Source organism: Vigna unguiculata, chromosome 6 (assembly GCF_037176805.1).
Source record: "Vigna unguiculata cultivar grain cowpea cultivar isolate G323 ecotype 2 chromosome 6, ASM3717680v1, whole genome shotgun sequence".
In the NCBI taxonomy this organism is placed as follows: domain Eukaryota; kingdom Viridiplantae; phylum Streptophyta; class Magnoliopsida; order Fabales; family Fabaceae; genus Vigna; species Vigna unguiculata.
Window position 1 is genome coordinate 34,275,133 of NC_140797.1, and position 15,184 is coordinate 34,290,316.

Genomic DNA, 15,184 nt, shown 5'->3' on the forward strand with positions numbered 1-15,184 from the left:
GTATTGTATTTGAATGATAATAATAAATATAAATAAAATAGTAGTACATAGTTGTATGGTAGTTATATAAAAATATTAGTTATTAAAATATCAGAGACTAAAAAATATCTGAATGTCGAATAGAAAAGTCATTTTTGGTGTACTATTTATTAGCAAGAAAAAAAAACACCAACTCAAACATTTATATTGTATCATTATTTCTAGATTTAAAAACCAGAAAATATTGCAAGTTGCATTTGAGTGGTCCTCGTGTTTTAATGATACATTTTTATTTTTTATTTTTTTATTTCGCAATTCTTAAATTTATGACCATGCTTAAAATAATTAAATTAATTCACATCAGTTGGTAGATAATAAAAATAATAATATTGGTAAAATATATATTATGAATTTATGATTATACTTCTGTTTTCTCATATTATGTTATATATATTAAATGTATATTTTTCTTTCTCTTCTTGTATATCTATGTCTCATTTTTTCTTGCATTAATTATGGAGAAGAATCGTAGATAAGAAAGCAAGTGAACCTTTTCTTCCTATCATCCATAGCGTGATACTTAAGTTGATCAGCTTGTTTGTCTTTTCCAGTGGACCAAGAATTTATGAGCGCTGACAAAATCAATTATGACTAAATTTGATTTTGAATAAGTTTAGATACGTTTTTGTCTCAATTTTCATTACCGAATCTTAAATTGTTTTCTTTTATTTATATTTTTTTTTTAAATCGATGTTATTTTATTATTTCTGTTAGTACTTTACCTACGATTTAAGATATATGGTACTTGTTAGTTCCTTTAATATTTATTTTATTTATTTTAATTATTTACATGTTAAATTAATATCGTGTTTATTGGTATTGTCACCTGACATTGTCAACATTAAATATTATTATTTTATATTTAATTAAATATTTGTATTTAATATTTTGATTCAATTTAGTTCCTGATTTTAATAAAAAATATAACATCTTATTTTAATAACAAAATACTAATAAAATAATTCAAAACATATAATCCATAAATTAGAGTATGATATTATAGTTATTCAAAACAAAAATAATTATACCAACTTATGCAAGGGAACTATAAGCAAACTAAAAAGACTCAAAGTCTTTCAAAAAGGTTTTATACACAAAGAATTACAGTGTAAGAACTAGACAATTGTATATGCATCTTCATCTTGTAGATTGACTCTTGTTTCCCTCATTTATAAGACAACTCAAAAATGCTCTAAGACACCAAAATGTCTTTAGTTCCATAGGATTGTATATCTACACATAGAAACATCAAAAGAACTACATTTATTATGATTGTTGATCATCAAAGACCATATAGATGAGTCAAAGGACACATGTAGTTAAAGGAAGCTTACATGCAAAGGAAAAAACAATTGGACTAAGAAAAATAGTACAAAATCAACTTACTTAGATTTGAAGAACCCACTAGGAAGATCACTCCAAAATTCTCATATCTTCAAACCGATGAACAAAGAGTGAGAAAGAGAAGGCATAGAACTCTAAGAAAGAGGTTTATGAAAAGATAATGTGCTTTAAAGTAATAAAACTCGTTTATAAAATTTCGATTTATATTTTAGAGTTTTAATATTAAAATAATTGAATTTAACTATTTTAAAGACACTAACAATTATAAAATATCATTTTAAAGGTCTTTACCGCAATTTTATCCCTCTCTAAATTGAAACCAAATTTAATTTTTATATAAATATTTTTATTAAAATTGATATTGTTATTAAATATTTCTGAAATTATTTTTAAATTAACTTTAACTATATTATTATTATTATTATATAATTATTAGATTTATATTTGAATTTTACTGCATATAATTTCTCGTAATGGTTTTTTTGTTGTCCTACTTATTATTGACGAACATAGCTAGTTATAAAAAAAAAAGCTAAACAAGGTATACACACATGTTAATAAAAGTATTTTTAATAAGATTAAATTTATTTAAATTTAGATTTTAAGTTGAACTTTAATTTTTTTTTTTTAATTTTAAATTTATATTGATATTTTTATTACATCATGCTTTAATGCTTTGTTTATTTGATTTTAAATTTCAAATAATTGTATGTAAATTTATTAAAATAAATTGCTTGTATAACATTTAATAATTTTTATACAAATGTTAGGGTTAGTTTAAAAATAATTTTGTTAAAAAATATTTAACAACAATGTAAATTTTAATAAAAAATATCATATGACATTTATATAAAAATTAAATTTGGTCCCAGTTTGACGAGGGATAAATAGCTCCTTAAAAAAAATGGAATTGAATTGAATCAAAATAATAAATATAGGAACTTGATTGAATATAAGACAATAACAAATGGCACTGACACTGACACTTGACATTGTTAGTGTCACGTGACATAATGTTTACTTGACACATGCACAAATTAAAAAAAACAAAAAAACAAAAAAAAAACGCAAAGTGAGGTGTGACATATATTTAACATCGTTGGTACAATATTATCGAAAAGGACAAAATCACGTCAATTTTTCAAAAATTGGAACTTAATTGAGAAAAAAAAAATTGGAAGACCAATTTAAGATTTGGTGACAAAAATGGGGACCAAAAGCGTATTTAAACCTTTTGAATAAATGTAATTTCTTTTAACTTAATTCAATTTAATTTTGTATAAATTTATAACTATAATTTTTAAACTTATAATTTATTAAAAAAGAATTAAGTCCATGGTAATTTTGGAAAGTTTTAATCAAGTTCTTACTGAATTTTGGATTAAATATGTTTTTAGTCCATAAACTTATAAACAAAATTAGAATTCATCTTGTCTCAAACTTTAAAAATGAATGGATACATAGTTCTTTAATCTAACAACGTTAACTCTTTTTACACGTTAAATATTGTTCCATGTTGACGTTTAAGTTGCTTACACCATTGACACACTTAAGCTCAAATAACAACCTAGAACATTGTTTAACACGTAAAAAAATTAATGTTGTTGAGTTAAAAAGACTATATTAATTCATTTTAAAGTTTGAGAACTAAAATGTATTAAAATTTAAAATATGGACGAATTTCAATTCATATCCAAATTTAGGGACTAAGAACATATTTAACCCTTAAATTTTTAAGGTATATTGAGTACTTACAAAATTATACTTTTCAATTGGGTTTATGTTGGGAGGTGTAACTATTATTTTATAATGTCATCCTACCTAGTTTTGGTCACATGTTATTTTATAATGTTACAATTTTACAATTTATAATCTTATAGATTTATAAATTTATAAATTTATATATTTATAATTTACGATTTCAAATTATAGTTTTAAAACTTTCTAGTTTCCTAATTTTTTTAATTTTTGAACTTTCTAATTTTCTAATTTTTAATTTTTATTTTATTTTATAAACCCGTTATTTTGTTCACAATTGGGTTAAAGTTTTCAATTGGCTAGCATGCTTTGACTCATTCTTCTTTTACCTAAAGGACTTTGTTGAGTTAGGCTAAAAATGTTTTGTTCCGCCATAAGACTTTGGAATAAGCTTAGCAAGATTGTCTTACTCAAGGTCTATTGAGCGGGTGGAGTATTTGCTTGTAAGTCTATGGAAAGTAGGGGAAAAGACTTTTCCAAGAGGCGTCGTTGCATAGGAAAGATAGAGTAGTTGGTTATGAGAGAATGTGATACCATTGATATTACTTGGTGGTAACATGTGGATGATTGTATGTTATGGTTGGGAGAATGTGATAGATGATATCTTGGATGAGTTTATGCTTATATCGCGGTAATGCTAGGTGAGTTATGTGTTGTATATATATTGTTATGTGTTGTGTACATGGTTAGTTTACCCTTGCGTGTTTGTGATTGTGGTTTCCACCTGCGATAATCATATAACTTGTATTATATGGGAGTTGATGTTGATGCAGATGCTAGTGAAGATGCATAGCTGCGAAGAGCTCGTGGGAAGGACTTGGGAGTTTTACCTAAAGCATTTTGAAATTGCTTTGGATTTCAATATAATAGTTGGATATTTTGGAAGTTGATTCTCTTTTACAATAATTTGTAATAAGTTTATTTAATGACTTATGCTAAAACAGTGTTGTATGAATTTTAACAGTGCTTTATTTTGATAAATAAAGTTTGATTTCAATGAATCACGTGGTTTGTGAAAAAGTATTTATGAAGTTCTTATTTTATAAATGGTATCATACATTTGTTTTGGAAATTTGAAAAAAAAAACTACATGTGGCATCTTAAAAAGATGTTACATATCACTTTCAATATTTTCTTCAAAATTTCATAGAAAAAATTTAAGATTAAACATATAAATAAAAACATTAACAACATATTATATTATATTATATTATTAAGGGTTAAATATGTTTTTAGTCCCTTAACTTTCAGTATATTTTGGAATTAGTCCATTTTGAAACTTTGGACCAATTTAGTCCTTCATCTTTCGAAATACGTGAATTTAGTCCTTTTAATCCAATTTTGTTAGGTTTATTTAATGTTTCATACACATTTTAGGATTGTATTTGAGTTGTTTATATTGTTTGACACATTTTTTATTTAATATTAAGTCAAATACTAGTATGAAACGTGCTTGAAATATCAAATAAACTTCACAAAATTTGATTAAAAGGACTAAATTCACATATTTCGAAAGATGAAGGACTAAATTGGTTCAAAGTTTCGAAATAGACTAATTCCAAAATTTACCAAAAGTTAAGGGACCAAAAACATATTTAACCCTATTATTAATATAAAAAATGAAAGATAATAGTAACTTTTCACTTTTCACAATTCTAATATGATAACTTATACAAATAAATATCTTGAGAGTAGTAAAAGAATTGTTTCTCAAATCTTTTGTTGCTTGCTCTCATTTCCATTTAAACACACGGTTAGTAAAGACACTACTTAATACTACTTGCACAATAAAATGAAAAAGAAAATAGTCATCAGCTAAACTATGAATTTTTAAATCATCTTATTAATTTCTTTTGTTACATTTACATCCGTGGTATTGACCTTTTGTCTACATTTTTTGAAGCAACAAATAATGGAGTTTTTTGGGCACATGTAGGTGAAGTAACTTTTAATGGAGACTACCAGACACGCTATCAGTAAGAGATCTGTCTCTTCCAGAATGGACCTTAATTCAAACCTGCATCACATGTTCACAATAGAACATGGGTCATCATCACTTCGGACTTTAATTTTTAACATTTTTTTTTAATCCTTTAGTTTAAGTTAGGTTTATTCTTTTTCTCTAAATTTAAAATTATTTTATCAGTTTTAATTTCTATGCTTAAAAATATTTGAAAATAGAAGTATGAAATGAATAAGGGTGGACATAGATTGGATTTTTCAATATCCAATCTAGATCAAAGAAAATGGATGGATTAAAATCCACGTCCAGTTTAACCAGAACAATTAAATTTGAATTTCTTTTCAATCCGATTATTTAAATTAGATTAAAATTAAGATTTAATCCATTTTCTTAATGATATTAAATTTAATAAGATTTATTTAACATATCTAACTATTAGGTCTAATAGATATTGATATTATATTCTTATCGACTCAATTCAATCTTTGACCGGAATTGATTCGATCGATCTTTAATCGAAATTAATTCAACCGACCTTTTAAATTAATTTTTATTTTAATTTTAAAAAAAATGACAGTGGATGAACCTGTCAGTGGATAAACCATGAAATCGAGAACTCTAACTCAATTAGAAAATTTTAATAGATTCGCAGACAAACCATAAATATGACTTACTTTATTACCTTTAAGTTTTGTATACTTATAATAAGTTGTGTTAGTAAAATATGTGAGGATTTTAAACATCGGTAAAAATAACTTTTTTAATTACAATATTAAAAAAATTATTTTAAAATTAGAAAACCAAAAACTAATTGAAGAGATTATAAAAAAGGCATATACAAGTTATTCTAAATTCAACAAATAAGAGTAATTGTAAAGAAATATTGCAAGACTTATAATTATTCATTTAAAACCTTTCAATCCTCAAAAGGTAGCGTGAGCAAAGTTGTTGACTGTTCTTAATTATTACAAAAGGTTTTGCTGGATTTTAAGGGTATTTATTATGTATTAGTTGACACCTTGTCGGAAAAAATAAAAAGTCATAAAAGTGCTCAACTTGTGCTTGATTCCAGGAAAAAATGCTCCAATTTGCACGCCTTTGGAAAGGAGGAAGAAAAAAGGTGTTCTTTTTGAGAATTTTATTGTTGCCAATTTTGGCATTATGACATTCTTGTAAAGTGCTTATGTTTGGCTTAGAGAAAACCAAACTACTGATTTACCTCACTGAGATTTGTTTAGAAGGGTCTGATACAGTGCCATGTGGAGGATCAGACATGTTTGGCACATGCATTCAGCAACTTCAAGACATTGAGTTTTGTAAATGTTGGTTTTCAACAAACACCTTTGCTACCTCCAAGAGAATCAATAGAGGATAATAATGATCACAGATTATGGTCTGGTCAGAAAATAATAGCAGTAACAGCAGTTGGGTATTGCAGTTGCAGATAAGATTGCTCAGTGGTGTAACCAGATTGAGCTTTCAACACTGATAGTGCCAAATCTCACCCATCTCAGGTATGGTGTGTTAGAAAAACACTTTGGTTTGGTTTGGAGCTGAAGTTTATGATATATATGAGTTTCTTTGTCACATTGATGAGGTAAAAATTTCCCTCCATTGCTACCCTTTTGACATTTTGGTAACCTTTTGCTAATTCTACAAGACACCCTTTTAGTTTGTGAAAAATTTTCTGACTTGCAATGTCACAATCTGTAGTGTTAAAAGGGAAAAACTTCAGATTGAACAAAATTTGAGGTATTTTCCTGCAGCTTTTCCCTCAGATCTAAGCATCTTGCTTCATCAAAATTTGCACCTTTTTTGAAGCAGCTTCAAGACTTTGGCTTTGAAGCATTGAGTGTATTCTGAGTCAATGATCATGGATAAAGCATATAAGCATCAAATCTGTTCCAACTTGGTCACTTTCCAATCTGTCACCATGGTTCTTGTTCTGGTCACATCATATTTTTTCTTTTCAGCTTCTAAATCCTTCCCTAATCTTCTCACAATACCAATTGCCCTATTATCCACCATGTACTTTCTTGTCACACTGATAAGGAAAAAAAGGGACAAAGAAGAAAATCTTGTCCAAAATGGGCTACACCTTTTGCAGGATGTTACTCATAGTGAGGTTAACCAACAAAGTGAAACTGCAGAGAATCATGAGGATGGTGAATCTGCAGCACATTCAGATTATTTATTTCCATCAGATTGTGAAAGCAGCAACTTCTCTGTCATGGATGGAACTTTTGAGCTGAATATTGAAGAGCATAGGCTACAAGATGATTTGGTGTCAGATTATTCTCTTCCATCAGATAGTGAAAGCAGTGATGGCTCAATATTGGAGGAAAGTTTTGAGAGGCATCAGAAAGGAAATAAAAATGAGGATATTTCTGATAGCTTGGCTTCTGATGATGATTATGAGGGTGAGGATGAAGAAGATAGCCTGATTGAAATCAATCTTCCACACTTTCCTGAGTTTGATGAAGATCCTAAGCAAAAGTTGCAATCCAACTTGGCAGATTCCATTTTCAAGCAGCAAGGCCTGATGGAGCTCTTAGCAGAATTCAATGACATGAATGAGGATGAAAACTTGATTGAGATTGATATTTCCATGGGGATGCAGATTTCAGATTGAAATTGCCATGTTTTGAAGATGAATGTGTTGTTGGTGATTTTGATCTAAGTATTTTAACTCTTTTTCTTGTTGATGTTGAGGAGGATTTTGTTCTCACTAATAAACTTAGCATTTTGATTCATTGGCCTTGCTTGTGGTGGCAATACAGTTAAATAGTTAAATAGTATACACAAAAATATAGTAAAACTAAATAATCAAATAAAGGACTCAAATGCAAAAAATCTTAAAATGTTAGCATTTTCATTAAATTGAATTTAGAAAATATTTTATAATTTTAGTTTACTGATTATCGAAAACAATTATTTTTATAATTTTAAAATATAAAAAGTAAATAAATTTATTTCTTATATAAGGATCCACTAAAAAATATGTCTAGGGAAGTGTAGTGATTAAAAATTGTTAATTATTATAGTAATCAATTTATATAATAATTTATAAAATAAAAGATTATTAATTATTAAAATAATTTATGTTATGAATAAAAATTTATAATTTATTATTAAATTGGTCATTAACCAATTAGAAACTAATTTAAAAACTATTTTTTTTAATAACAAAAATATTGAGAGCTAATGTTTAGTGATCAATCTTCTTTGATATCTAAAACCTTGATAGCTAACTTTTAGAAATTAATTTAGAGATAAATTATAATTTTTTATTCATAATATATGTGATTATTTTAATAATCAATAATTTTTTATTTTATAAATTGACATCTAAATTGGTTACTATAATTATTAATAACTTTTGTTTATTAAAGTTTGTTGTTAATAAAACATTTTTTTAATGGTATAATTAGGAAATTACCTAGTTATTTTTTAATTAAAATTTATGAGTTATATGTTAAATAAAAAAAATACATCATTAGTTTTTGAATAAGGAAATTATATAGTTATTTATTTCATTCAATAATAAATTTGTCTTAATTTAATTAAAAGACAAAGTTATCTAATTAAAACATGTAAAATACATTTATGTAAAATTATATCTTATTATATAATAGTATAATTTTCTTTATTAGAAATTGTTAAACAGTATCACAAGAATAAAATAAAGTTAATTATAGACATATGGGTAAGCATGTCTTATTTAAATTATTAAAACTTTAGCGAAAATACAGGCAACGTGTGTTTATATTTTTTTAATTTGTGTTAAATTTTTAAAATTAATAAATAATATATAATTAATCTTTAAAATAGTTTTTAAATGTAAAATTAAAAAAATAAAATATATACATAAAATAAGTTTTTAAAATAACGATTATATAGATAAATTATTTATAAAATAATAATTAAGAGTAAAATTGAAATAACGAAATATAGACATAAAAGATAATATCTCTTTATATTATTATATATTAACATTAAAATTAAATTTTATTTTTTAAAAAGTAGACATATGTAGCAAAATAGATTTTAATCTTTATTACCAACAAAGAATCAAATTATTTCAAAGTGAGCATTGGATAAGAGAAAAAGAAAATATAATGGCAAAATTATGAATTCTGATAATTATGGTTTCTGTTAATAATTAAATTTTATGTATTTGATTAAAACTGATTTAAAAATATTCATATATTTTTCTGATATAAAAGTTTTTATGTATCAAAAACATGTTTGGAAGAGCATATGCATGATCAATTCTAACTTATGTTAAGGACTAACGTTACTTATTTATAAAAGTATGTTATGGATTACTTATACTATCTTTTGAGATAAAAGTGTTAAGCTGTTTAAGGTAGTTATTGACAAGTGCACGAACACTACTTTTATATGTGTAAAGAATCAATTGTTTCGAAATTCAAGACCAATCATTTGGATGATACAAAGTTATACTACATAATTTTAGGGAATACAAGAATGTGACTCATAACATTATTTTTCACAAAGGAAATATCATATTATAGATCAATATATACGAAGAGAGGCAATAACATGTTTATAAGATAGACGCAAATCAAACATTTCATGAGGATGATTGAAGAACAGTTGTTTAGTAAAAATGACTATCAAATAATAAAGTTTAAAATGTTAAGTTTTTATATAAATTAAAATTATAATTATTTAGTCATTTATTTTATAAATTTAAGTACTTTTATAAACTTTTTTATCTCTAAATTATTTTGATTTCTTTTTTTTTAATTTTGAAACCATTTGCATGTATAAATTGTAAGGCTCCAATATTAAATGTGAGCTACTTTAAGTAGAGCTGTCAAAACGGGTAACTCGGTCCGACCTGGCTCGACCCACCACGGATTGATGATTTAGTGAATCAATCCAACCCGGCTCAGCCAAAAAAATTCGAACCCGGTCCGGCCCACTACGGGTTGACGGGTTAAACGAGTTGGCTCACGGGTTCATTTAATTAAAAAATATTATTTTTTTTCAGTCAAAACTAAATTGTAATTCTAATTAAAATCTAAATAAACTTTAATACAATCCAAATACAAACCAAAATAAAAGAAATACAAATTATTTATGTGATGGATAAAAAAACAACTTAATATGACCTAAATGTAAAGTTCAACTTAATAAAAAAAATAAAAACACTTGTGTGACCCTTTTATCTACGGGTTGGTGAGCCAACCCGACTCACCACGGGTTCAACCCGGATGAGCCGGGTTCTAAATGAGCCGGTCAAAAATCAACCCGTATTGAAATTTGTAAAAAAATTTCAACCCAACCCGGCCCAAACCTATGGTGAGCCGGGTTGGCTCGCGGGTTCCAACCCATTTTGACAGTTCTAACTTTAAGTTTCTGATTATATATTTTGTTTGTGAAATAAGACACAAAACTTCCCTACTTAGTTTATTTTTGGACTTTTTTCTTGAGAAGTTGAAAAATAGGTAATAAGGGAACCGATAAATTGTTCTTATTTCGATTATTTTGAAATTTTGATGATATGTTACATATTGTATTAACGTAAGTTTTTTAAAATGAGTTGTGATATGACAAAGTTTGTTACATATTTGAGTTTTGAGTATGATTAATATTTAGAAAATTTCAAGTTTAGACTAGTATGTGGTAATTTTGAGAAGGTTGTTGTTATTGCAACTAATTAGATATGTGATTTGTGGAAGTTAATGTAAGTTGTTATGTTGAAATGCATATTGTATTGTTGACAGAATGTGGTGTTTAAATGTGATTGGAGTTTGAGGTAGCTTTTTTTAGTTAAGAAGAAATTGGTGATGTTATTTACAGAAGATAAGTTGAATTAAACATTTTTATTCTCCTTCAAATCTTATTTTTGTATTCGGAGACAGACCTATTGGGGTTACAGGAGAGTCATGGCTCTCCCAACTTTTTTATTTTATTTTCTATATTATTTTTTTTACTTCTTTATTTGATATCTCTTTTTTATATCTTCATCTCCTACTTTCTTCCTCTTTCTATTTCAATTTTCATCATCAATTTCTTATTATTTTCAAAAACAAATTGTACCACATAAGATTGAGGAGTTAAGAAATATTTTGAACCAAATAATTTTTTCTTTTGAGTAAGTTCATTTTTTACCCATTTTTTTCCAAAGTAATATGTTCTATTCATGTTGTGACTTTTCTATGCTCTAGACATATCTCTATTTGTTAGAGATTATAAAATTATGCTCTAATTATTTATCAAACTTTTTTTTTGTGTAAATAGAACTATTTTAGGCTTTGAAGTTGGGTAAGGGAAGAACAATATTAAGAATATAATTTAAGGTAAAGGAAACTAATCATTTAGAAGTTATTAATTTTCTTAAAATATTGAGTCTTGGTTTTGAGATTTAATTTGGGGTATTCATAATTTTATTTTTTTTCCTACATAAGATGGGGGCTGAATTTTTAGCAAGCACTGTGATCATCTATATTGAAAGGGATATTGCAACAAACTTTAGTTTTGATTAAATTATTAAAGATTAAGTTATTGAAAGAACGTAGAGGAGCACTCTAACTAAAGACAACTTTTATTTATTTTTTAATAGATTATTGTTAATGATAAACTTTATGTTACAATTTCATATATACATATATATTTCATATATATATATATATATATATATATATATATATATATATTATTGTCATATGTTTTGAATTAATTGTTTTGAATAGAGAAAATAATGTCGGGAAATGAAAATTTTTTTAATTAGAAAAAATAATTTATATATATAAAAGAAAATTTGGCCCCTCTAATTTTTTTTGTTCAAGTTCTGCCACAAATTGTACTTATGCTTATATTTGTTAGTGTTAGTGTAAGTGTACATAGTATATTTATCGCAGATCACACCACAACAACACATGGTAGGTAAATAATTATGTGAGAACATGTGAGTTATGTTTTTACATGTAAACGTGTTTGATTAAATAATTATATATATATATATATATATATATATATATAAATATGAGTATAACTCACATTTGTGTATGTGATTACTATAATCATATATAGTACAAGGGTATGTGACTTTGTATGTAGGAATTATAAGATTGACCTAGTGATAAAGTTGGAAGGAAAGACAGGAGAGGTTTTGACGGTGGTGGAACTTGAAAAAAAAAATTAAGAGGCCAAATTATATTTGTTATATATAAATTATTTTTTTTATTAAAAAATTCAATACATCACATCATTTCCTCTATTCAAAACAAACACTTATGACAATCTAATCCAAACAATATAAAAATAATAGATATGAAAGAGTAACATAAAGTTTATCATCAACAATAATATATTAAAAAAAAGTTATCTTTAGTTACAGTGTTCCTTTACGCTCTTTTAATGACTTAAAATCTTCGATAATTGAATCAGAACTGAAAGCTAGTTGCAATATCTCTTTCAAGGAAAGAGAAACTTAATTACATGTAACAATGAAAACATTTGAGTCAGACCGTCCGCTTGGTTTTTTACTAAAAAGATAACACAATAAGCAATATGCAACATCTTTTAATGGCAAATACTCTAACCATTAGTGGCGGATCTTAACTAAGAGTTTTGGAGGGGTCAAAGTAATATAATGATTTGATCTCATTTGATTGGATCATTAGTATAACGCTTTAAAGAATTACGCTTCTATAAAATAATGAAGACGTATAATTTATCTTCTTTTCATTTTTCACATATAATTTTTTTATCTCATGAGCCTTTTATAACTTTTACAAAACGAATCTATTATCTTATTGTTCATCGATATACTGCTTTTTTAATATATTAAAAAATAATTTACCATAATCTAATAAAAGATTGAGAGACATAATTATTAGAAGAAAAATATATTATAATCAAGTCACAATTAAAAATCGATTAAAAAAAACACATAATACATTGTTTTTTGCTTCTATAATCATAAAAAATAAGTATACAAAAGGCTCATGAGATAAAAAATAATTTTAATAATTATTAAACTAATATTTCATCATCAAGTCAAACAAGAAAGACTTACATTTTTTTTCTTCAAGAAATGAAGGAAACAAATGAGAAATGAGAGCAAAAATAATGACTATCTGTTTGACTTCATTTCTTCTTCAAAAAAAAAATGAGGGTAAGAGATGAATACAATATTTAATTACTCTTTTGGTTAGTGTTTCTAAAAATGTCAAGTTGGCCCCCCGTTTTTTTAGTCTCAATTTAGTTCCAATTTTTTAGTCGAAATTTGATATTTTTTAGACGAAAATAGAAACCAAAAGAGTAATTAAACCTAAATATTTTTATTTTTTTATTAAATTTGATTTTATGTTTTATTATTTATTAACATTAAATATTGCATTTTATAAAAGAAATAAAAAGAGACAATTTAATTTCCATCAATTTTTAAAATATACTATCTATAATTTTAATTTCAAAATTTATAAAAATTTCAAAATAATATATATAATTTTTTAAAAAATAAAAAACATTGGGGGGGGGGGGGGGGGGGGGCACCCCTCCCTCCTACACTAATGCTCCGCCACTGCTAATCATGACATGAAGGAAGTAAGCTAAATCATGTGTAGTGAAATCTTCTTGGATGATCATCTTTACCAAAGAAAAGATAATTTTCTAGATGCATTTGATATGAACCCCATTTTAGATAAGTCATTAGTACCTCATCAATTTGATTTGATGGGTATTGCCAAATTTGAATACACTTCCCCGGATCACCTTCTAAAACATTTTCAAATTCATTATATGTAACTTTGGGAACCTTAGAGAGTTGTTTTTCATTTTCTTCAATTTTTGGATTCTCATGAAGTATCTCAATTTGAGAGAACGTAGATGTAGTTTTTTCATCTTCATCATAAGCCTTCCTTTTGAAAAAAGAATCGATTGTTTTATTCTTTATCATAATTTTTTTAATATAAATTTTTCACCTCTCACATATTTACAAAAAGATAAAATTATGAATACTCCAAATTAAATCTTACAAAGACCCAATATTTTAAGAAAAATAATAACTTCTAAATGATTAACTTCCTTTACCTTAGAGTAGATTCCTAATCTTGCTATTTCCTTACACAACTTCAAAGCATAAATAGCTCTATCTACACAAAGAAGAGTTTGATCAACGATTAGAGCATGAATTTATAATTTCTAACAGATAGATATATATGCCTAGAGCGTAGAAAAGCCACACATTGCTTTGAAAAAAAGGGTAAAAAATAAAATTACTCAAATAAAATAAATAGTTCGGTCTAAAATGTTTCTTAACTCCTCAATTTTGTCGTAGTGCAATTTGATTTTAAAAATAATAAAAAATTAATGATGAATATAAATAAAGTAATAATATATAATTTTTTTAAAATATATAGAAAGTAAATAAAAAATCATTGAGATTAATATAAATAAAATAATAATATATAAATATTTTTTTAAAATATATAAAAAACAAAATAAAATGAAAAATTGTTGGCTTTCCTGTCACACTTATGATCCGCTCCTAAGCTCTGAGTTCAACTTCTCCGTTACCATTAGGGATAACAAAAAATAAATAAAAGATTAACTAAATCGTAAGAATAAAATAAAATTACAAAAGGATAAAAAATTATAAAATAAATCGATTCTAAAACTTAGTCCTTCATGGATCGAATAAAATACGTAATGAATGAAAGAAAAAGTTAAAAAGGGCATTAGCATTTTTGGTTTTGTGCCGCCGGTCACTACTTTTTTTCACCTTCTTATTTTTACTACTTTTTGGAATTTATACGTGTATTTTGTAATAAAAACTTTTATAGAGTGGATATTTAATATAGAATATGAATATATATATATATATATATATATTATTATTAACTAGAATAGTTACTTGTATGGAGAGGTATATAAATTATTAACTAGAATAGTTAGTTGTGCGGAGAGGTGGAACTAAAATTGTAAATCTTAATACAAAATTACAACACACATCTACACATACTTTCACTGCTCTGATTATGCATACAGATAAAAAAAACTATTTTAAAATATGTACAGTAACCAATTTTGAAATTATCAAAT

General features: G+C 25.7%; 1 protein-coding gene across 1 annotated transcript; it reads left to right on the top strand.

The window, feature by feature from the left end:
* The first annotated feature begins 6,199 nt into the window (after window positions 1-6,199).
* LOC114188837 (uncharacterized) lies at window positions 6,200-7,857 on the top strand. The gene has a single exon (XM_028077494.2). It carries the CDS (start codon window positions 6,972-6,974, stop codon window positions 7,734-7,736), a length of 765 nt encoding a protein of 254 aa, XP_027933295.1. The 5' UTR covers window positions 6,200-6,971; the 3' UTR covers window positions 7,737-7,857.
* Window positions 7,858-15,184: the final 7,327 nt, after the last annotated feature.